At 47.7% G+C, this 21,807-nt stretch overlaps 2 protein-coding genes across 8 annotated transcripts in view; both read left to right on the top strand.

Annotated features, from left to right (window-relative positions):
- SPEG (striated muscle enriched protein kinase) overlaps nt 1–6,407 on the top strand; it is a 110,251-nt gene extending 103,844 nt beyond the window's left edge. For all 6 annotated transcript variants that reach the window (XM_082237158.1, XM_082237159.1, XM_082237163.1 and 3 more), the window contains 3 exons: nt 934–1,009; nt 1,270–1,419; nt 4,400–6,407. In XM_082237158.1, the coding sequence (XP_082093284.1) occupies nt 934–1,009; nt 1,270–1,419; nt 4,400–4,604 (431 nt within the window). In that variant the 3' untranslated portion in view covers nt 4,605–6,407. The remainder of the gene's footprint in view (nt 1–933; nt 1,010–1,269; nt 1,420–4,399) is intronic.
- Nucleotides 6,408–8,621: 2,214 nt separating this feature from the next.
- Nucleotides 8,622–20,430, top strand: SPEGNB (SPEG neighbor). 2 transcript variants are annotated; one of them, XM_082237349.1, is made up of 5 exons: nt 8,622–8,724; nt 13,941–14,074; nt 17,430–17,737; nt 18,722–18,863; nt 19,798–20,430. In XM_082237349.1, the coding sequence occupies exons 2-5, from the start codon at nt 13,941–13,943 to the stop codon at nt 19,934–19,936; spliced, it is 723 nt and encodes a 240-aa protein (XP_082093475.1). In that variant the 5' UTR covers nt 8,622–8,724; the 3' UTR covers nt 19,937–20,430. The 2 variants fall into 2 exon arrangements, with proteins under 2 accessions (XP_082093475.1, XP_082093474.1); XM_082237348.1 differs by lacking the exon at nt 8,622–8,724 and adding an exon at nt 13,152–13,262.
- Nucleotides 20,431–21,807: the final 1,377 nt, after the last annotated feature.

Here is a 21,807-nt window from a genome sequence, read left to right as displayed (position 1 = left end):
TCACACTAGGAGATGAGGACAGAACTTTAAATCATAGAGTTGGAAGGGACCCTAAGTATCATCTGGTCCAACCCCCTGCAATGCAGGAATATGCAGCTGTCCCATACAGGAATCGAACCTGCAACCTTGGCATTATCAGCACCATGCTCTAGGCAACTAAGCTTTCCCCAGACACTTTACTGCTAGGTTTTGTGTGTGTGTGTGTGTGTGTGTGTGTGATTTGCTGCTCCAGGCTTAGAGCTGTTCACTTTACACAGTTTTGTTCACCTCCCAGGCTAGACCACATATGATTCACTTGCATCTTAACCATAGAGTGGCAGAGGATCAATCAACTTAATCCAGTGGGTCTCTCTAGCACAACAAACAGAAGCCCCTCTGGGCTCATTATGGCAATTTATTTATTTATTTTTGTATAAGATTTATTGCCCACCATTCACCATAAGGTCCCAGGAAAGCTTATAAAAATATAATCATACAGTTATAAAAGCAAGTAAGACAGTTTATACAACTATTAAAAAAACACACAAATAAAACCAGCAGTGAGGTGGCATGGAGGGGCAGAGACACCTCCCTGACTTTCTGGCCTGTGATCCACTGCTGTTTACCAGGAGGGAAAAGGGGGGTGGGAGGGACACTGGCGTGGTGCGAACACACCAAGAGGAGACCAGAGTGGCTCTGCCAGTGTGTTTTTTGCTGTGCCAAATTCGCAGCCAGCTCACCTCTCCAAATAAGCAGTAGTGACTGACCTATCAGGAGGTCAGGTCAACACTTCTCCCCCACCCCACCCCACCGTCCACCCCTGAGTAAAAGAGTTCCAAATAAAAGCAGCACTGTATAGGTTAAACAAAAAAACCTTTAACTGTCAAAGGCCAGGGTAAAGTGGTGAAGCTTCTGTGCAGGGAAAGAGATGATCCTTCACTGTTTCCTTTGCAGCTCCAGAAATGGTGAAGGGGGATCCCATTGGCTCTGCAGCTGATATCTGGGGCTTGGGAGTCCTCATATACATCATGTAAGTATGGCTGAAGAGGGTGAATGTGGGAATCTGACAAGCAGTGGAATTAGAAATGGATGTCCAGAGCCTTCTTTTCTGACTCACCTGACCAGATTCACTTGAAGGACAGGATTATCCTGGACTCCTGCCTGCAGTCATATATCTCTGATGCACCATAAAAACTTCTCCATAAAAACTGCTGGGAGTGCTGGTTTGATGGACGAGTGATATTGTGCATGTGTGTGCCCTGCACTTTTATCTTCTATTTTGCTTGTCAGGCTCAGCGGACGCTCCCCATTCTTTGAAATGGATCCCTTGGAAGTAGAGAGCAGGATCCTGGCAGGGCGTTATGATGCCTTCAAGTTGTACCCCAACGTCTCCCAGAGTGCTGCACTCTTCATCCGCAAGGTTCTCTCTGCCCATCCATGGTGAGTAAAAGAAGGGTGAAAGGCCTTGGAGGCAACGCCATGGGATGGGTAGCGAGGAAAAGTTGCCTTTGTAAAGAGCCGTGGAACAGACAGACCTAGAATCTGGGGGAGCTTCAAGGCAAGACTCAGATTACAGAGGTTTCTCTCTCTGGTGGCATTTGAGCCATGGGAATGGTGCTATGGCCCTAGCCCCTGTGTCAAAAAAGCAGGTACTGCTTAGTCTTGGATTAGTCTGGAGTTCAGTAATAAAGTCCTGAGAGCTAAATGAGCTGCTGAGGTTGAGAAATTCCAGAGTAGATCTTTTCAGGAGTAGCAGAATGCAGTCTGAGTCCAGCATCCCTGAGATCACCATCACCCTTCATGTTTAAAGCATTTGTACCAGGGATGGGGAACATCTGGCCCTATAAATGTCCTTTGACTCCAACTCCCATCAGCCCTAGCCTAAGTGGCCAGTGGTCAGGGATGGTGGGAGTTGCAGTCCATCTGGACTAACAATACTAGGACCTGTAATTCCAAACCAGAGGAAGCTAGGTAGGACTGCACTCAGTCTCTAAAGCAAACTGACCATGCAACCCTAGGCATGTGTGCCTGGAAGTAAATTCCACTGTGCTCAACATGGCGTACTCCCAGGTATGCAGGACTCCTGGTGAGTGAGAATGGGCTGTTCTAGGAGATGAGAGTCCTGAGCTATGTCCTCAGTCCCCAACTTTTCTGCTACAAAGTCTGGTGTAGCCATGTTTGGGGAAGGACTGTTGCCCAGTGGTGGAGCTCGTGCTTATATTTTGCATGCAAAAACCATTGGCTTAAGAAAATATAGGTACAAAAGGGAGAATTCCTGGTTGTCAAGATCTAGGTTTGAACCCCAGCAGAGATTTAAAATCACAAAACACGCAGCAAATTAAGGCGTGCCAAGATAGGCTGTTAGACCTTTAAAATGTGCATCCTTTAAAGTGAGTTTCCCTCTTCCCCTAACATAGAAAAAGACCACATTTGGTATGTTAAAAATGGTTTACATATAAACTCTTCAACAGTCAGAATCATGTGCTTCAGAAAACTGCACAGGCAGTAAAACCTGGCTTCGTTATAGTGGTGATGGTTCCTAAATTATTGGTATAGGTAGAAGTCAAGAGTGGCTTGTGAGAGCCATTCAGCTAAGCTGGAGCAACCAGGTTAGCCTCTTCTCAGGTGGACTGAAGGAGAACAAAGGCTTGAATGCCCAGTTCCTCTCAAAGTGAGCTAAGCCTGGCAGGACAGCTTACTCTATGATCTTAACCCCTTAAGGCATTAATTAGACTTAAGCACATTGCCTATATGAGGCTGGTTAGCCCAGTGTTTCCCAACCACTGTTCCGCGGCACACTAGTGTGCCGCGAGATGTTGCCTGGTGTGCCGCGGGAAAAATTAAAAAAATCGAAAGATTTTTTTTTTTAAGTCAAATTTTCGATTGGGGCGCCGTCACTAGATGACCCCTGGGGTTCCCTCCCTCCCTCCCGCTCTGCGCCTCCCTCCTCCTCCTCCGGGGAGGCCCTTCCTGGCTCTCGGCCAAGGCTTGGCGGCTGCCACTCACTCACTCACTCGCTCGCCCACCCATCCCTCCATCCCTGCACCCGGCCTCTCCCCCTCCGTCCCCGGCGCGGGGGCTGCTGGGATCCGTAGTCCCCTCGCCCTTGGGCTCCGCGCCCGCGCGGGGTGCACAAACTACGTTTCCCAGCGTGGCCTGGTGGGCCGGGCGTTTTGTTTGAAGCGCTCTTCTCCCGGCCATGGAATGAGCGCGGCGGCCGGGCGGGCAGGGGCTCTTCCGCGCAGACCCCGCGCAGCCTGCCTGCGCCCCTGCGGAGATCGGGTGGCAGGATAGAGCCCGGGGATCCCCGCGGAGGCGGAGCGGCGGAGGCGGAGGCTGCCCCCCAGGTAGGGCTGCGTCGGGGTGTGTGTTTATTTTTGCAATGCTGCATCCGCGCCGGAGGGGACGCATCGGACCGCGGGGAGACCCCTTGGCGGGCGTGCAAGGCAATGCATGCGTGCAGGCGTTGCATGGAGTGCAGTGCAATGCAATGGCAACGCGGCGCCCTGCATGCATGCATGCAACTTCCACCGGTGCTCCGGACTTGGCAGGTGAGGGGGGTCCCCAGTGGGCGGCAGAGAGAGCCGGGAGGGCGAAGGGGAGCCGGGGGGGGAGCAGCGCTGCTCCCCAAGCCGAGCCCGGGGGTAAACTTCGGCGTCGTTGCGCCGGGTGTTGGAAGCGGAGGCTGGCGGGGGCCCCTCACCTGCAAAACCTGGTCACCTCTCATATATTTCGTGCATTGCATTCATCACCCACTTTCTCCTCCAAGGAGCTCCCGGGGGCGCGCGTGGTTCTCCCCGTGTTATCCTCGCAACAACAGCCCTGGAAGGTGGGTCAGGCGAGTGGCCCAAGGGAGCACCCAGGGATTGTCCTGGCCAGGTGGGGTGATTTGAACCCTGCTCTCTGCCCAGTCTTCGTCCTCATTTAGCCCCCACATGTGCATGACTGTGCATGACTGAGGTTTCCCCCCCTCGTCTTGGCTATGGTGTGAGTCTGTGCTGTTAATTAATGGGGTTCTGCCTTCGGAGAAGATGAGCCAGCCCTCAAGGAGGTGATTATGTAATTTGCTAGCAATTCATGTCCCTCCCGGCGTGACGCTGCGCGCTGACGTCACGGGGCTGTAATGGTGGTGTGCCTCGAGATTTTTTTCATGAAACAAGTGTGCCTTTGCCCAAAAAAGGTTGGGAAACACTGGGTTAGCCCGCAAAAACTCCCAGGTTCAGTCACCTGAGTGTCCAGGTAGGGCTGGGAAGGGCTGCTGCTCCTGAGCTAGATGAAGCAATGGCCCAATTCAGGATAAGGCAGCTTCCTATATGTTATCCACAGCTCATTCCTCCAGTCATGTTCCTACTTAGTCCTTGTTGTTCTGGGTCTGGGGAGGGAAAAGGCAGCCTCATCCTAATATCCCTTGGCCTTGCAGGAGCCGCCCAGCTCTCAAGGACTGCTTTGCTAACCCTTGGCTCCAGGACGCCTACCTGATGAAGCTGCGTCGGCAGACCCTCACCTTCACTACCAGCCGCCTGAAAGAGTTCTTGGTGGAGCACCAGCGGCAGCGTAACGAGGTGGCCACCAAGCACAAGGTCTTACTGCGCTCCTACCATGGCGCCAGCAGCCACATGCCCTAGCCGCCTGCCCTGCCGGAGGAGCCACAGAACATTCCAGCAGGGGGCGTGATGGGCCAAGCACCCACCCAGCCAGCCAGGGTGGGACTTGTTGATATACCTCATGGATCAAGAAGAGTCGTCAGCACTGGCCACTGTTCTTCGCTCTACCTACCAGTCCTGGCCCAGAGAGAGGGAGCCTGGGGGCCGAAAATGGCAGATTGACAAGATTCGCTGCCATGGGGTTGGGTTCAGGGAGGTATGAAGCGCAGTGGGCCATGAAGCCATGCTGTTCCCAGGCCAAGGTCAAGGGGGGAGGAGAAAGCCTTGACGTTTCCTTGTCTAAATAAACTCCTCCTCCCCGTGGGGATGCAAAGGGCCCTTCCTGTATTGTGCCTCAAGGGCTGCGTCTGTACCCTGCGTAGGTCAGGTGCAACCAAGCGCTCCCATTGACTTAACAGCAGATGCAAAACATGCCGGCTGCAGCCACTGAGCAATGGGGCATCTCTTCCTTACATGCCAAGCTGAGCTGGGAAGATGACAATGAAGGATCAACCCGGAAGTATTGCAGAGAAGGCATTTCAGCAATGGAAAACTCCAACCCCCCACCTGTATAGCCAACATATGCCCCATAGGGAGTATAATGGAGGTTTCTGGTCCCCAAGGCAGGGGCTGGGAGTGGAGGTGCTGATGGTACTTTCCCTGGGGTTCCTCTCCACTCACCTCTGCTTGGGTATCCAGAAGAAGCCAATCATGTGAGGCACCCACCAGTTTTTCCCTGTTTACATACCTACCACCCCACAATGCCTCTTCTTTGCTGCTGCCTTCCTTGTGTTTTTCTGACACAGATACACGCAGCCCAGTCCTACCTTAAGCTTCAGAACCAGTGCAGAAGATAGATGCCTTCTCTCCCTGCATGCCTTTCTGAATCAAGGACATGCTTCAGATACACCGCCCCCTCATACATTTCCCTACATGAACCCTCCTCTCTTTCAGTGCTCTTTTGCCATAGCCCCTTCTGGCACCTACAGAACACTCACGATGGCACAGAGACAGGCAGAGGTCCTCCAAACATAGGCACCTTCTCCTTTTGCAGTCAGGCACACATGTGACCTTACATGGCCTCTGGTGGTGGGTGGGTTGAAGAGGACAACAGGGTGGGTTCTGAGTCTTGGGGTGGGGGTAGTGGCCATTTGTTTCTCTGCTCTTTACCTGTGTAGTGTCCATAGCAAACCAGATCTGACATACCCCACTGAGAAGGGTGGAGGCCATTTTGAAACTGAGAGTCTACAAGTTTTCACAGCTGCGCCTTAGGGCAACCCAGGAGGGACAAACCTGGATTTCGTATGGGTAGGGAATGGAAGAGAATGTACCATTGGCGCAGAGTTGAAAGCAGACCTACCAAATGAAGCAGACCTACCTAACCACCCCCACCTTGGCTGTGTGAATCCATGACCATGGTTCCCCATCTCAGTCTTTTCACCCCATGCCCCAGTGTGTTTTGATTGTGAAGATGCTCGTTTCCCTGTGGCATGGAGCAAGCAAAGCAAACCAGGACTGCTTCCAGATGGGTGGCTTCCTAGCGCTAATAAATCATTGCTCTTCCACTGTAAGGTACAAGAGGAATTGCAGTTGAACTTTGCACACTATCAGGGATATTGCACTTTTCTGTATGTTCATCCTGCTATGTTCCATCCACACCAGTGGGTGTGACAGAGCTGCTGGGTGGGGGAGGGGGAGGAAAGATCTAATTCACCTAAGTGGCCATTTGAAGAAGAAACCTGAGTGATTCTTAAAAAAATAAAATAAAAATCAGTTATTTATTTAGCGCTAAGCACTTCTTCATTAAAGTGTGACCGCCCATGATTGCTATGAAAGTGTTTCATGTTTGTTTTGGACCAGAAGTGAAGACTGGAAGTGTATAATTAGGGGGGAAAGCACATTGCTAAAATGGTGGTGACTAGAAATATTTCCCCCCTTTTATTTTTAAAATTAGTGTTATAACACTGTAGCACTCTTTAAGAAGCATGCCAATATTAACATCCCAATCCTAATACCCCAACAAACCAATAATGTTAACAATACTGACAACATTGTTTAAAAACCTTATGCCCAACACAAGCGCCACAAAGGCGCTTGACACCGTCTCACTGACCCACCCCTATTGCAAGCGAAAGGGAAGATGGTCTGTTTTCAAAGAAGGACCTCCATGCCAGCTGAGACGCAGGACCAACAGGCTGGGAGCCAAATGGTCCAAGCAACCCCAAACACCTATATAACTGCATGTATGCTACTTTCTATAACCTACCCCCCCAATCTTCAGCTCACCCCTAACTCTAACCCCACCCACCAAACTATATGTCATCACACTAGGTTCAATAGACAATACAGTGGTACCTCGCAAGACGAATGCCTCGCAAGACGAAAAACGCGCAAGACGAAAGAGTTTTCTGTTTTTTGAGTCGTTCCGCAAGACAAATTTCCCTATGGGCTTGCTTCGAGTTTGTTTCCTTTTTCTTAAAGCCCCTAAGCCGCTAAGCCATTAATAGCCGCTAACAGCCGCTAAGCAGCTAATAGCCGTGCTTCGCAAGACGAAAAAACCGCAAGACGAAGAGACTCGCGCTGTATAAGGTGAGAGATGCAGGACAACCCAGACGGGTTGGCAGGAAATCATCCTAAAAAATAAACATACCAAATGGCTAGCTTAAAAGCAGTTACACTAAATGTGAGGGGATTGGGAAACCCTGTTAAAAGAAAATGCATCACCTTGTATGTAAACACCATGAAACCACACAATACCTTCCTACAGGAAATACACAACCCCCACCCAAAGGAAGCAAACTCCTGAGCAAATCCCACTTCAGTCATGGGTGGCACCTCGCTCAGGAAAGGCCCGCAGAATAGCCATAATACTTAGTATGAGACCTAAATTTCCAAGTCACAACAGTGCTAAAAGACAAAAAAGGCAGATTCATTTTTGCTAAAGGGGTACTAGATGGCAAAACTAAACTGACAATTGGCTCCATATATGCCCCAAACACAAAACAACTGGAGTTCAAACAGAAAACACTAAACAAATTCCTCTCCTCCTCTGAAGGGGAAGCAATCCAAGGAGGTGACCTCAACCTAAATATGAGAGGCACCTTCCGAAACGACATCCACCCTACAACCCCCTGGGCAACCTAGTCTCACTGCCAGTCACATCTTTCACTCAAAGTGAGAGGCAACCTTGCTGCCACTAAGGTTGTGGGAGTGTGTACACATCCTAAGACATGCCTTGTTCCACGTTACAATTTATATTTTAATGTCTGCTGCTGAGCAGACAAGCTTCAAGCCTGCCACACAAAACACACACTTTGCATCTGATCTAGTACTTACCAGAAGCCATATTTTAAAATAAACAAGGAGTGAAGGGATATCAATCATCCGAGATGAAGCATCAGCAAAGCGCTGCTTAACCTTAACGCCCTCCTCCCCAGCATGGGCAGCAAGAGAAGCATTAACAATTCTCTCCTGAAGCACTTCAGCAGCGCTCAGCTTTGTGAGGGTTTTTTCCAAAGCCTTCCTTCTTAGCTGTTCACAAGGGAGTGGGAGTAGATAAAGAGCCCCTTCTCCTTTCTTTGGAGAAAGGAGTGTGTGTGTGTGTGTGTGTGTGTGTGTGTGTGTGTGTGTGTAAATATATAAAAAACCCTCAACCCTCACCCAGTTAATTAGCTCCATTCCTTTCTCTAAAGAAAAGGAGAAGGCTCTCTCTCTCTCCCCCTCCCTCCCAGATATTGCTGGACTACAACTCCCATCACTCCTGACCAATTGGCCTCCAGCTCCCACATCCAACAACAACAATATGAGGGGCGCTATTTTCCCCACCTATCCCTGACACATCTGTCTGCAGCTTCTACTCTTCCTGAAACTGCCGCTAGAAATTCAGCATAAACCTCAGATGGGGATAGAAAGATTCCTGACTGAATAGGCACTGCCCTAAAAGATAGATAAAGTCCCCTCCCTGGCAAAGGGGGGGGGATCAACGCCTTCAGTTTTCACTGACTGACTCACCGGCTAGAGTCAGGGATGGCTGTACTAGTAGGCCGAGCGAAACTTCCTCTCAGGCAGCTGATTCAGAGTTTGCTGAAAGGGCAGCACATTTGTAAGTTCTTTAATTCATTATTGCATTTATTTATTTATTACTGCTAGGGAAGCAGGGAGGTGTAGGTCTGGAAAAGACTCCTGCCTCAAACCCTGGAGAGCCACAACCGCTGCTGGTCAACACATTGAATCCTGAGTTACATAGACTGACCAGTGGTCTGACTTTGTATAAGACAGCTTCCTGGGTTCTGTTGTAATTTATGTTGCAGTACTGAGGTCAGAACTGCTTGTTCGTTTCCTCGCAACAACGTGTGTGTGTGTGTGTGTGTGTGTGAGAGAGAGAGAGAGAGAGAGAGAGAGAGAGAGAGACCGACCCCAAACTACTGGGATAAGAAATTGGAGATCCTTCTCCCAAGCCCAGGTTGCTGCTGTTAGAACATTCTCTCACATTCCGGGATGGATGCCATTCTGGAAACTGTAGTGCACTTGACACCTCACTAACTCCCCAGGGACACTCGAGCTACTACTGTACGTCCTTCAGGTTTCTCTTTTAAAACAGACATCATACTAGCGAGTACCAAAGTAGCTATGCAGAAGCTCTGAGACTAGAATAAAGCATAATCCAAATTCTTTTATCAGGTTAAACGTGAAGGAAAATGCATAATCAATCAGATATTGTAGCCAATCGGCAGTCCAAAGATGTGGCCATGCGAGTCTGTTGCAGTCTTGTGGCACCTTAAAGACTATCACTTTCTTTATGGCATTGGCCAGCTGTGGAGAACCTCATGTCTGGGGGTTGAATGCAATCCTTCAGGTCTCCCTATCTGCCCCTCCTCAGACCACTCCGCTTAGGCCACTCACCTCATCTTTCTTGTCTGGCTGGAATGTGTCCTTGAACTCTGACCATGCTTCTTTACAATAAATGGTCTTTCCCTGGTTACTCATCCTCCATTTTATCATTTTACTGATAAGAAATACATTGGAAAACAAAAAGAAACAATTCCTAGCAGTGCTTGAGTTATGCACAGAACATAGACAGTTGGGGCCCTAATCTGGACTCTGTACCCCACTTATCGATGGCACTAAGTAAATAAGAAATGTGGCATCATCAACAACAATAATAGTAATAATAACTGAGCAGAATATTTGGGTTTATACAACTGTGCTCCTGCTCTGGATAATCCACATTCAACCTACTTTCCCTATCAGGACAACTGGGCTGTAGGGACAACTAGGCTGTGGTTCAAAGCACATCCACCTTTGGCAGCCAATTGTACAATTGAAATAAACAGAAGTAGCTGCACAGAAGTGGTATGGAAGAAGCTTTCCCAGGCTTGAAACCAGGCAACTAAGGAGATGTGCTATTGCTGCAGCTCTATAGCAGAAGTTACATAAATCCTAAACTCCAAAGCAAGGCAGCAGTGTTCAGAAAAAGGCAATGTGGAAAACATGCTATGATGGTGGAACCCTTTATAAGAATCTTGAAATAAACAGGGTTTTGTGTGTTTTTTTAAAAAAATATTTAATTAAAGATCAGATCTAATCAGGACATAATATAACCCATGTTAACAAGGAAATTAAACTTTTTAAAAAGAAGCTACAGGGAGGATCAATATCTACAACAAGGGAAACAGATTTCCTGTCTTGCACGTCAAACTAGTATTTTAATAAACTAACATTTTAATAAACTAACATTTTAATAGCATTGGGACTTTCCGTGGTGTAGTGATAAATTCTGAACTGAGGAGCTCTTCATGATAACCACCATAGCCACATCTCTTCAAGATTATACAACAAAAATGAGTAATTGGCCAAAGCAGACATAGAATCATAGAGTTGGAAGGGACCACGAGGGTCATCTAGTTCAACCCCCTGCAATGCAGGAATATTTGGCCCAATGTGGGGCTCAAACACACGACCCTGAGATTAAGAGTCTCATGCTCTACCAACTGATTATGGTTGCAATACCAAGTCTGCCTTTTTTCCTCCTATCCCCCCCCACAAAAAAACTACTTTTGCTCAACGTCTAGCTTGAAGATGAGTTCTTCCAGTGGACTCAAAAGCTAGCTCACTATTTTGTGTCCTTTTGATAGCATAATACAGTGGTACCTCAGGTTAAGTACTTAATTCGTTCCGGAGGTCCGTACTTAACCTGAAACTGTTCTTAACCTGAAGCACCACTTTAGCTAATGGGGCCTCCTGCTGCTGCCGCGCCGCCGGAGCCCGATTTCTCTTCTTATCCTGAAGCAAAGTTCTTAACCTGAAGCACTATTTCTGGGTTAGCGGAGTCTGTAACCTGAAGCGTATGTAACCTGAAGCGTATGTAACCTGAGGTACCACTGTAAAGGAAATCTATCCCCCCCCCAATTGAAATGGCCTTTTAACCCTCAGTCATGCATGCTAATGAGTGTGACCCACCTCTTTCTCTGCTCAGCTCATTTGGTGGGTTTCTCTCGGAATGGGAAAAGCTTATTTATTTGGCACACAGAGGATTGGCAAATAGAGCCTGGGTATGGATTAAAGCCCCAAGAGGTGACATCATTGTCCCTGCTGCGAAACAAGTGGGCAGCAATTTCTGGGGACGTTATTATTTTATTGGTTGAAAAAATAATAACCAGTGCCACCTTTTAATCTAAATTAATAGCATATCCTACCTTTCCATTCAGAAATGAAACGAAGATGGATAACAAGGCTAATCAGCATTCTGTCTACTCCTGAGCATGTCAGTGCAGTTAAACTGCTTCAGGACCTCATGGTCAAATGGGCCTACTTGGAATGTGGATTGAATAAATCCATAAAGATTTCTGTACAGTAGAGTTGGCCAGCATTCTGGGGCCCGTGGACACATTTGCAAGCTGGAGAAGGTGAATGATATGTTTAAAATGAAATGTACTATGTAAAACTTAATAAAAAAATATTTAGATAAAAGAAGAAAAGGAAGTGTCTTGGGCACCACACACACACACACCACAACCAAGACAATGGAAAGCTTCTTCCTAACCTAATTTCAGTGGGGAGGAGGATCCTGCAGTGCTCTGTGGGCACCTGTGCATTGGCAAGCAGCACACTGGCATCTCCTGCTGTACTGTACAGTCACATAACTGCTTCAGCACAACCAGGGCTTCCAAGTTGTCCTCGGCCTTGATCCTATGCCAGTAACTACCACCGGAAATGCAGAAATCAAACAGGTGACTTCTCCCCGTTATTCTCTTTTCACAGGCCCCTTTTCTTCCGTTTAAAAAAGTGCTAAATATCTTCCATACTATGTAGGACAACTGCGTGTCAGAAGTATACATAAATAGGTACATCCGTCTCAGCAAAAAGCAACCGAATCCAGGGGCATTTCAAGGATTAAGAGCTTTATTTTGGCATAAGTATTCATGGACTATAGTCCATTTCATCAAAAAGTGATAGTCATGCCTGAGGTAAAACGTTTTGCTGGAGAATTCCACAGGAGATATTGGGGCGTGTGTTCACCAACAACGGACATAATTGCTTTTGGTGGACGCTCCTATTTTTCTGTGTGAATCCATATGTAGTCTGCTTAATTTCACTCCTTATTATATGATTTGGAGATGTGTGCAGCATTAGGTGAACTACTGGCTGGTGTCATAGGGATGGGGGAGAATTTTGCTTCTGTTTACATTTTAAGACAAACCTATTTAATTTGCATTTCCTGTAACAACATGCAAAACAAAACACAGCCATCTTTCCCTGAACTTTGTGGTGAGGTTCTCCACCCAAAAGTGATGTACAAAAATGCTATGAGTTAGGAGAAAATATATGCATATACTCAGGGATAGTGTAAAGAAAAATGCACATATTAGTGAAAAATGACATATAAAAACACAATAGCGAAAAATTGTATGTTAGCCAAAATTGGAAATGAATCAAGTGTTAAAATGCCATTGGATTTGGTGCGAGAGCAAATTCACGCACTGATACAGAAAATGTGGCAAACTGAATTTAAGATGGTGGAAATGAGGAACTGAGGGAAATTAAAATGGATAGATTTGTTCCTCCCTGGATGAGGGTGTTTTGAGTATACCAAAGGGGTTCATTGTGACGACTGTGGATGATCCACTTGAGCAGCTTGTACTGACAATACAATATCCGCTCATCCGAGCAAAGCTCCAGCTCTTCCCAACTCTTGGGATATCCTCTGATCCTGTTGCTTGCTACTCCAAACTGTTCTCATCCCTTCCAGTCCTGCTAAGGCACTGTGTGCGTTGGGAACAGCCCAGACAGTGGAACCTCACCCTGCCACTCTGTCTCTCAGCCAGAGGGCAGGAATGGTTGCAGCTGCTCCATCTGGGTCCCTCTGGGCTGGTCAATGTGATTACACAGCACCGGGCTGCAATCAGTGCAGCCCCAATTCTCACAGGTAGCTGGCAACAGGCTATATAAGGGAGCGCCCAGGATTCCCGTCTGGGCAGGGGGGACGCACCCCCCCCCGGCCAAAGAAGGAGACGTCAGGGCAGGAATGCAGCTGTGGGCATGGGCAGACCTGGCTTCTCCCCTGCAGAGATATAAATTTGGGTGGGATGAGGGGCCTGTGGCCTTTTCCAACACAGCGGAGCTGCATTGGTGCTGTCTACGGTAAGAGAGCTCAAGCTCATCAGCAGAGAAGGGGGCCCCTGAGAACTCTTGCCCTGTCCCAGCCCTACCACATGCTCCAACAACACCCTACCTCGGGACATGGCTTGGGGATTGGGAGAGCTGCCTCTTAACTCTCCTTGTCTGAGGTGCCTCAGCCTTCCATGGATCAAAACAGAAGGGCTCAGTTGCTCACCAACTGGACAACCTCTTCCATGGCTCAGTTGGTAGAGCAGGAGACTCTTAATCTCAGGGTCATTGGTTTGAGCCCCACATTGGGCAAAAGATCCCTTCATTGCAGGGGTTGGACAAGATGACTGTCATGGTCTCTTCCAACTCTATGCTGTGACCCTCACCAGGGTGTGTCTAAAACTGGAGATATAATAATGAGGGTGTGGGCGAAAGCACAACTTTACTCTCATCCCACTTCAGTGGGTCTGGACTGATTTGCCCCGGAAGAGTGAAGATGACACTCACTGAGGTGTCTTTGCTGTTGTATACATGGAGCAAGACAGCATGGGTCCTCTTGAGATGGTTGATGTGTCTCATGTTAGAGTGGTACTGGCGTTGGGTGGAAGCATGAAGGAAGAGGGTTGGACTCTGTGCTATGTAGGAGCCTGTTTCTCTCCCTCTCTCCCCCGCCCCCAATACTGAACCTGCTACTCCTTCATCTCCCCACAGATGTCAAAAGCTGCACCCAAGAAACCAGCAGCAGGTGCTGCAGCCCCTCCCCCTGCAGGATTTTCCCTGGACATAAATGACCCTCAGGTGCAGAATGCTGCCATCCGCATCCAGGCTTCCTATCGTGGGCACAGGTGAGGGGGATAGCAGGTGGGAGGACGGGACTGTGATCAGGGCTGGGCTGGAAATGCACCTCTTTTGTCCCTGCTTTTGACACCCAAGAATGGGTCCACCCTGCTCTTCTGGTGGTAAATCGTTTTAACTGGTTTTCATCTTGCATGTTCATATTGTTGCAATGCACCCTATGGTAAAGGATGGGTAAAAAAAATCCAAGTATTATTATTATTAGTAGTAGTAGTAGTAATAGTAGTGTCCAGTAGTGTTCAGAGCAGGAGAACTTGTAGAACTGAACTTCAAGACTGATTATGTCTCCAGTAGTATGTGGTATGGCTGTGCAGAGGGGCTCAAACCCATAACATCTCCACCCCATCTGCATACACTATTCACACTTCCTCTTGTTCTGCAGCCCCTCCCCACCCCCGCTGCTGGGTTATATCACTTAAGAGCACTTAATATATCACTTAAGCTTTTCCCTCAAAAAGGAGCAAGGCAAGCAGAAAACTTGACCCAGCACAAGTGGAAGGGTAAAAGAGCCCTGACCTTGCTTGGTGGTAAAATCATCAGAGGGAGCTCCCTTGGTTGTTCCACTGTCCTCAGAAGTTCAAGGGGTGGTGGCCTGGAAGAGGACATTTTCTATGTGGGGCATCCCTAAATTTTGGAGTTCCCTCTCCACAGAGGTGTGCACAGCATAATTTTATACTTCCCATCGCATTCTGAAAATACACCTCTTTACCTTGACCTTTGAATATTTATCTGTCTCTCTGTGTTTCTGACAACCCACCCTTATTCTCGTGACTCTAACTTGTTTTAAACTGCTTTCAATATTGAGTTTTTAAATTGCTGTGGCTCCTCCCTGGGCGCTGGGTAATAAAGCAAATAAATAAGGGTTAGAGTGTGCTCATGAAGACACAAAGGGCAACCTGAGCAGTATTTTGAGAACCTGTGGTGGTTCCAAAATATAGTTGTGCAGGTGCTCGCTTCGGCAGCACATATACTAAAAACCAAAATATAGTTGTGCAGTGGAAGAGGGTGCAAGAGGCGGCAGTCATGAGATGGATGAGCGAGAAGGGCAAAAACCAAGGAGGAGGTGAGAGAAGCAGCCAGAGACTTTGGGGACGCAGCAGGTGATCTGGAAGACAAGGCAACAGAGGACTGGCTTTAGGCATGTAGCAATGAGGGGGGAAACAAAACTTCAGCACATGTGAGAACTGCAGGTTTGGACTCTGCCATTCTTATTACAGCCCAAAATGTTGTCTGGAATTGGGAAGTTTGGCTGCATAAAGATTCCCAAACTTCATGGGAAAGGGGAACTTTGGAGATGGAAAGAAGGTGGACGGATGCCTTGCTTCACTGGGATAGTTTCTCCCTTGCTCTCCCATTTAACTGAAATACTTATAATGTAGCACTCCTGGCAGCACATTTAGAGCTCATCTACACTTACCTTTTGCTGTCTGCTTTCTAGGCACATGTCAACATTTTAAAACTCCATATATGAGAGCGGTTGTGGGGGTTTTGCCCCCTCCCCCAATTTCCCCAGGAAAACTTGCTCTTTAATGCTGAATTGGAACAACCAGCCATTTGGAGTTTCCGTGGATTGCTGTTTGCTCCAATTTAGTGCTAAAGAGCAGGTTTTCACAGGGGAAGAACCACAGCAAAAAGTGGGGGGGGGGGCTCAGACAAGGAGGTTTAAAGCACGTACACGTGACTAGAAACATAGCACAAAAGGAAGTCTGGATGAGCCCTGACTCAGGTGGCCTCAACACAGTCAGCATCTTGCAGGAAGGATTGAGGCACATACAGAAGTTTACACAATGACAGTGCTATGTTGCTGTAGCACAACATACCCACTTTTTAAAATAACTGTCTTTTGTGGTTAGGAAGTACACTGTAAAGTGTGGGCTTAATGTATTGTTAACAGAAAGATGCACACACCCCTCTGAAGTAAATCAGGATGAATGCCCATTGCCATATAGCTACTGCCCCAAACAAATCGCCTCAATAAAGATCAGGCATAAGCATTAGCACCTTCAAATGCAGTGAAGTCATTTCCCCTTGCTGCGTTTCAAGCCACTTCTGCACATTGCTGTACACACCAGAGAGTATGCAGGGATGCCTTCACCTGATGTGCATTACCTCTTTGGTTTTCCTGCGTCTGCAACACACCCACCAAACTCCGATTCAATGAAACAGTCGTCTGTGCATGCCATGGGTGTCTCGCATGTTGGTACCTCATCTTAACCTTGGCTTATGCTTGCAAATCGGATGGAAAATGGTTTTGAGGGAAAATGCATCCAACAGCAGAATTTCTCCAGAAACTACAGGATAGACATGAATTGTGGCTAACATCATGTGCTGAGGGCTTCAAACACCAGCGGTGCACTGGAGCGCACTGGAGCCAGAGTAAATGGTAAATGAATACACAGCCATAGTCTAACCACCAGGTGATCTTTGTGCAAGAAAATCAGGTTCACACCTCAGCTCCTCCATTCAATCCAGTTTCTGAACTACTAGCAACCTCGTCATTGAGGATTCATTCGGATTTGGTTGCACAAAGTTTGTGAGCAGCTTATATGGCATTGGCTGTTTATTTAGCATTCATTTTGATTTGTTTGCAGGAAGGTTACATGATGCCATGTCAAGGAATTGTTATCCCATGCTTTCTAGTACATTTTCTTGTCACTTCCCTAACAATAATAATAATAACCTGGTTTTATTTTATTGGAAGTGGGTTTGTTGCACCAGAGAGCTAAATCCACATCAATTGCACAATCTGAATTTTCTGGCACGCAGTTGACTCTTGTGTGCAAAATAGCGACAGCCTTGGAAGCACCCAAAACTCCCACCACTCTTGCTCACCACTCTCATTTGCCTTGGAACTATTGGCACAAAAAAGGGTGCAGCAGCTATTCAGTTTGAGGAGGTAACTCCAACATCAAAATATAAGCCAATGACTATGTTTTCTTCATTGATTTTACTTGTTTTTATCAATTCTGTGGAGCTGAGGAGAAGAGGGATTGAGTAAGAAGAATTCTGCTGGAATGTCCCATTTCCCCAGTCAATCTGATTCTACCCATTTAGCCACAGAGCATTTACTATCATAATATTGTTGATTAATTAGCTGCAGCTTGATAACATGTGGTTCTGAGTGGTTGGCAGGCTGGTCAGGGGTTGGCTGCTCCTTCCAGGCTGCCCAGTTGTGTCACAGCTGGCGGCGGCTGCTGTTATCTCCTGCTGTTCTTCCGATCTCTGTCTGGTTTGGCCCTGGGTACCATTAGAGGCAGAGCGCTTTGCCACCTCATTCATGGGGGAGAGGAGCTCCAAGAGGAGCCTTAAAGGCCTGCTGCTTAACCCCCTCCTCTCCACTACCAGGTCCCGCAAGGAAATGAAGGAGAAGGGCCCCCCGCGGGTGCTGAAGAACCTCACGGACGTGATGCTGATCGAGGGGAGCGCAGCCAAGCTGGAGTGTCGCATCAGTGCCTTCCCCGACCCCTTCATCCGCTGGTCCAAAGATGGTGCGGAACTCAAGGACGGGCCCAAGTACCGCTATGTCTTTGAGGACCCAGACATCGTCGCCTTGGTGGTCCGTGACGCTGGCCTTCCTGACCTCGGCAAGTACACCATCTCCGTGAAGAACCCCTTCGGAGAGTGCTTCGACTCGGCACGTCTCCTCGTGGAAGGTAATACGGCCTGCCTCCCTTCCTTACATAGCCACACACCCCTTCTAAACTTAGCCACGCACATCCCCTGGGAAGCCAAGCCATTCTTGCAAAGTTCCTCATTATGGGGAGATCTCAATTTGGCACATCTCAGGAGGGGAAGGTAATAGCACTCTCTGCTCTGCTCCTTCAAGTCATCGCCCCCCCCCCATTCCCTGCCCATTTCTATTCATAGCCTTGTGTCTTGCGTAGAGAAAGCCAAGCCCCTTCTAACTTTAGCCATGCCTCGGCCAAGACGTAGCCTTCTTCCTCCCTTCTAGATCTCATCGTGGCCCTACCTAGCTATGATGCCAGACATGAAGGAAGAGAAGAAAGGCAGGGGGAACCCTCTGATGGCAACTCAGGATAGTTTAGTCAGTCATCAGGAAAGGAGGCTAATCCCCGAGACTGGGGCCCAAGAAGGCAGTCTCCTTTCACAACACCTACTGCCTCTAGGCATGGGTTGGGAAGAGATGCGTTAGTCAGAAATAGCGGTTGCTTTTTGTGTGTGATTATTCAATGAATCTAATCCCTGCAAACGAACGTGTACTGCTCCCCCCCCCCAATCCCTAAACCCCTACACAGCAGCTGGGGAAACTGAAAAGTCTGTATCCCTGCACAGTATACAAAAACCTGCATAACAAGAAATTGTTCTGACTCTCAACTTCTGTTCTACAGTGAACCTGGTACCTGGAGAGCTCCTTTGTAGGAATTTATTTCTTTACCTCGTTTGCCAAAGTATACCTATGGTGCAACAGGGTTTGCCAAGTAAATAACTGGAAGATATTCCGTGGCCATCTGATAGAAATTCTAGAACACCTGGAACAGGACACAGCACCATAAAAACTCGCAGCCCCAGCATTAGGTCCTCATGCCCTAGCAGAGAATTCTGCTACAAGTCCCCTTGGCAAAAGATGGCTAAGGAAGGGCCCTTCTTCTGATCTCACCTGCTCTCTCCCTCTGCAGTGCCTGCCAAGATTCAGAAGGGCCCAGACAGCACAAAAGCCAAGAAAGGCAGCACAGTCAACCTGACAGCCCACATCAGTGGGGAGCCCGCACCTGATGTTGGCTGGGCCAAGGATGGCGAGGATATTGAAGAGGACGATCGGTGAGTGAAATTCACCACTGGTGTAATAAGCTTCATAGCACCAACACTGCTTGGGCAGGTGGGCAGCAAGGGGAGCCCAAGAACCAGGTAACCCCACCCCTTTCTTTCCTGATTCCATAAGCACGACTAGTTCATGTTCAAATCAACAGGGCTGATGCAATAGCTTGAATTCTTGCATGGGGAACACGATAACATAAGCTTTCCTTTTTGAAAGAAAGAAGAAGGAAGCATGTAGTTCTTCTGGTTATTATAGAGGACCTTAATGTGTAGGAATCAAAGGACACGTGTGTTGAGTTTTCGGTGATGGTCAGGATAAGTGTGATTTCTTCATTTAACACAAGTCCTGTTGATTCCTGTGTTCTCATTTGTGTTGGACCAGGATGGAACTGACCTGGCAGAGCTAAAAGCATCAAAGATCAGGGCTTCCTTGCCTAGTAGTTAATGGGGAGGAAGTGAGAGAAAGATCAGCATCTATAATTGCAGTCATTCTGAAATTCTTCAGTTTTGCAGCCCCTCAGCAAACTTTTTTTCCCACTGCAGCATCAGTACCATTCTCAAAGCCAGCACTGCATTTTAAAAACAGACTTTAGGTCAGGCCATCAAGAAAGGTGTTTTTAATTAGTATTCTGTTATGGGGGACAGAATTAGTAGACTGTTCCAGTGCCATAATATAAAAATCATGGGCCCTTCTTTTTGATAAGTCCAGCCCAGGTTAAAACAGCCTTGACCTCCATTGTCAAAAATAAAATAAAATAAATCAAGTGCAAGGCTGTATATTTGCTGGTTCTGCAGCCCAGTTTGTCAGCCTCACCCAAATGGAATTGATGGACTGCCAGCGGTCCATGGGTCAGTTTAGCAGCTTCTGCTTTGTGTCCCAACACCAGCTGCCTCTAAGGGCCCTGACTTGAGATTTCCACCTTTCCCTTCCCTGCAGCATATACTATAACATCGGCAGTGACTCAACAACTCTCACCATCAAAAAGGTGTCGCCGGCGGATGCTGGGAAGTACGAGGTCTTTGTGGAGAACAGCCTGGGCATGGACCAGTCTTTTGCACGCCTTGATGTGATCTGAGCTCCTGCCTCCCCCTGCCTCCTGTACAGTTCCCCCTAAAAAAGAAACTCTCTGTCATGGCAAAGTATGGTCCAGGGCCATTGTCATGGAGAGATGGCTGGGGAAAGCAAATTAAGCCCTGCAATGGTGCTGTAGGGATATCCTGTCCTGTCCCCCCTAAGATGCAATAGGGAGTCCTTCTCTCATTGCCCCTTTGGCTCTCGCCAATGTCATTCTGTCATACCTTTCCTGGCAAGAGTTCCCCACTGTGCCCCAGGGCTGAATCCATTTCTTGGGCAGGTGGGTCCCATCTCCTTGCAGGCTAACCATTTTGTGCAGCCATCACTGAAATGCCTCCACTCCAAGGACGCAGAGGGGCTGTGTAGTCCTCCCATCGGCAGCACCCGCTTTCCCCCAGCACTTCAGAGATTGTGAACCATCCCAGAAGCCTCCAGATTCTTCCTGACCTGTTTTCTTGCTATATGAACTAAATAAAACCAGCTGGTTGTACAGAGGACTTGTGTGTGCTAAATGCAATTTATCAGCAGGAAATTAAAATCCTGGGAATCTCATTTGTGTGCTGCAAAGGTGGGGTGTGGGAAGAGTTTCTAGCTTTTTTCTTTCTTTCTTTCTCAGATATTAGCAGGGTTCTGTTGGTTCAGAGAATAGGGGCTCATCCAAACTTTCGTCTGTGCCACGTTATCTAGGCACATTATCTGATCCTTGCTCATCCTTGTAATTTCTAGGTCTGGATCTGAATGGGGTTTTAGTTTGTCCCACCACTTTCCCCAAGTAAACCCAGTTTACTGCTAAATCCTAACAAACAGCAATCCATGCAGTTTGCTCCAGTTCAGTGGTAGGTAAACAGAGGGTTTTCTCAGGGAAAGCGGCCAGAGAAAAACCCCCTGCTCCAACATAGGCTTAGATATCACAGGCCTATGCCTTGAAAGCATAGCACAAATGGAAGTGCAGATGATTCCTAGGATTGCTGCAGACTAGAAGGCCCCGTGAGTCAAGCTGGTCCCCTAATGGGTCCTGCTAAAAAAAGAAATAATAATCTTATCCCACAAAGTCCTTCCTCTCCCAGGACCATGTAATCACCCAGCTTCAGGTACAAAAGACTATTTGTGTTCCTGTTCCATATTTGTATTGGTGCTTGGATAGCATCCAGCAATCTTTTCAACCTTTCCCTGCAGAGAACATTAGCTCAGGCGTCTTCATTCTGGCACCTGGCTGCACTGAACAGTTTGGTCTCTCTCCTCTCACATTGTGTTCACTGAAATGTAGTTCTTCTCAATAAGTTCTGGAACCAGGACTTTGCCCTTATTCCCTTGGCAACGCTGCCTCCTGCAGGCACTAAAGGGCACTGCAGGACCCCTTTCCACTGCCCCACAAGCAAGCCGTTCTGGAGATATAAATAGTCCTTCCTGACCATATCAGGGATTGTTTGGGCTACACAGCTGCTCATCTTATTCACATGACAACAGCACACAACGCTGTATGTCTATCTCTCACAAATGATGCCATGCTTGGCAGGACTCAACACTAAAGCATGTACTAGGGAATAGTAATGAAGAGTGCTTCTGGGTATGTGCAGAGTGCTTTCTACAAATGAGCAACTTGTAGTGGATCACAGTCCAGCAAGTGTAGCGGTAAACTGTGAAGTACAGCAGCTCATCACAACAGCCCCGATAGCAAGACATCCCAGGAAAAGTCAAAAAATGGCAGACAAATGTGTTGATCTTGATGGATTATTGTAACACAAACAAACACCAATATAGAACATAATGCGAAAAGTTATTAGGATTAGGATGCAATTCGATGCAGTTTCCTGGGACTAAGCATCATTGGATTCAGTAGTGCTTGCTTGTAACTAACTGCACAGGTTCAGC

This window comes from Podarcis vaucheri, assembly GCF_965113315.1.
Source record: "Podarcis vaucheri genome assembly, chromosome: 1".
Taxonomy (NCBI): Eukaryota; Metazoa; Chordata; class Lepidosauria; order Squamata; family Lacertidae; genus Podarcis; species Podarcis vaucheri.
The sequence above is the reverse complement of the archived record's forward strand: the minus strand, read 5'-3'. Positions and strand labels throughout refer to the sequence as shown.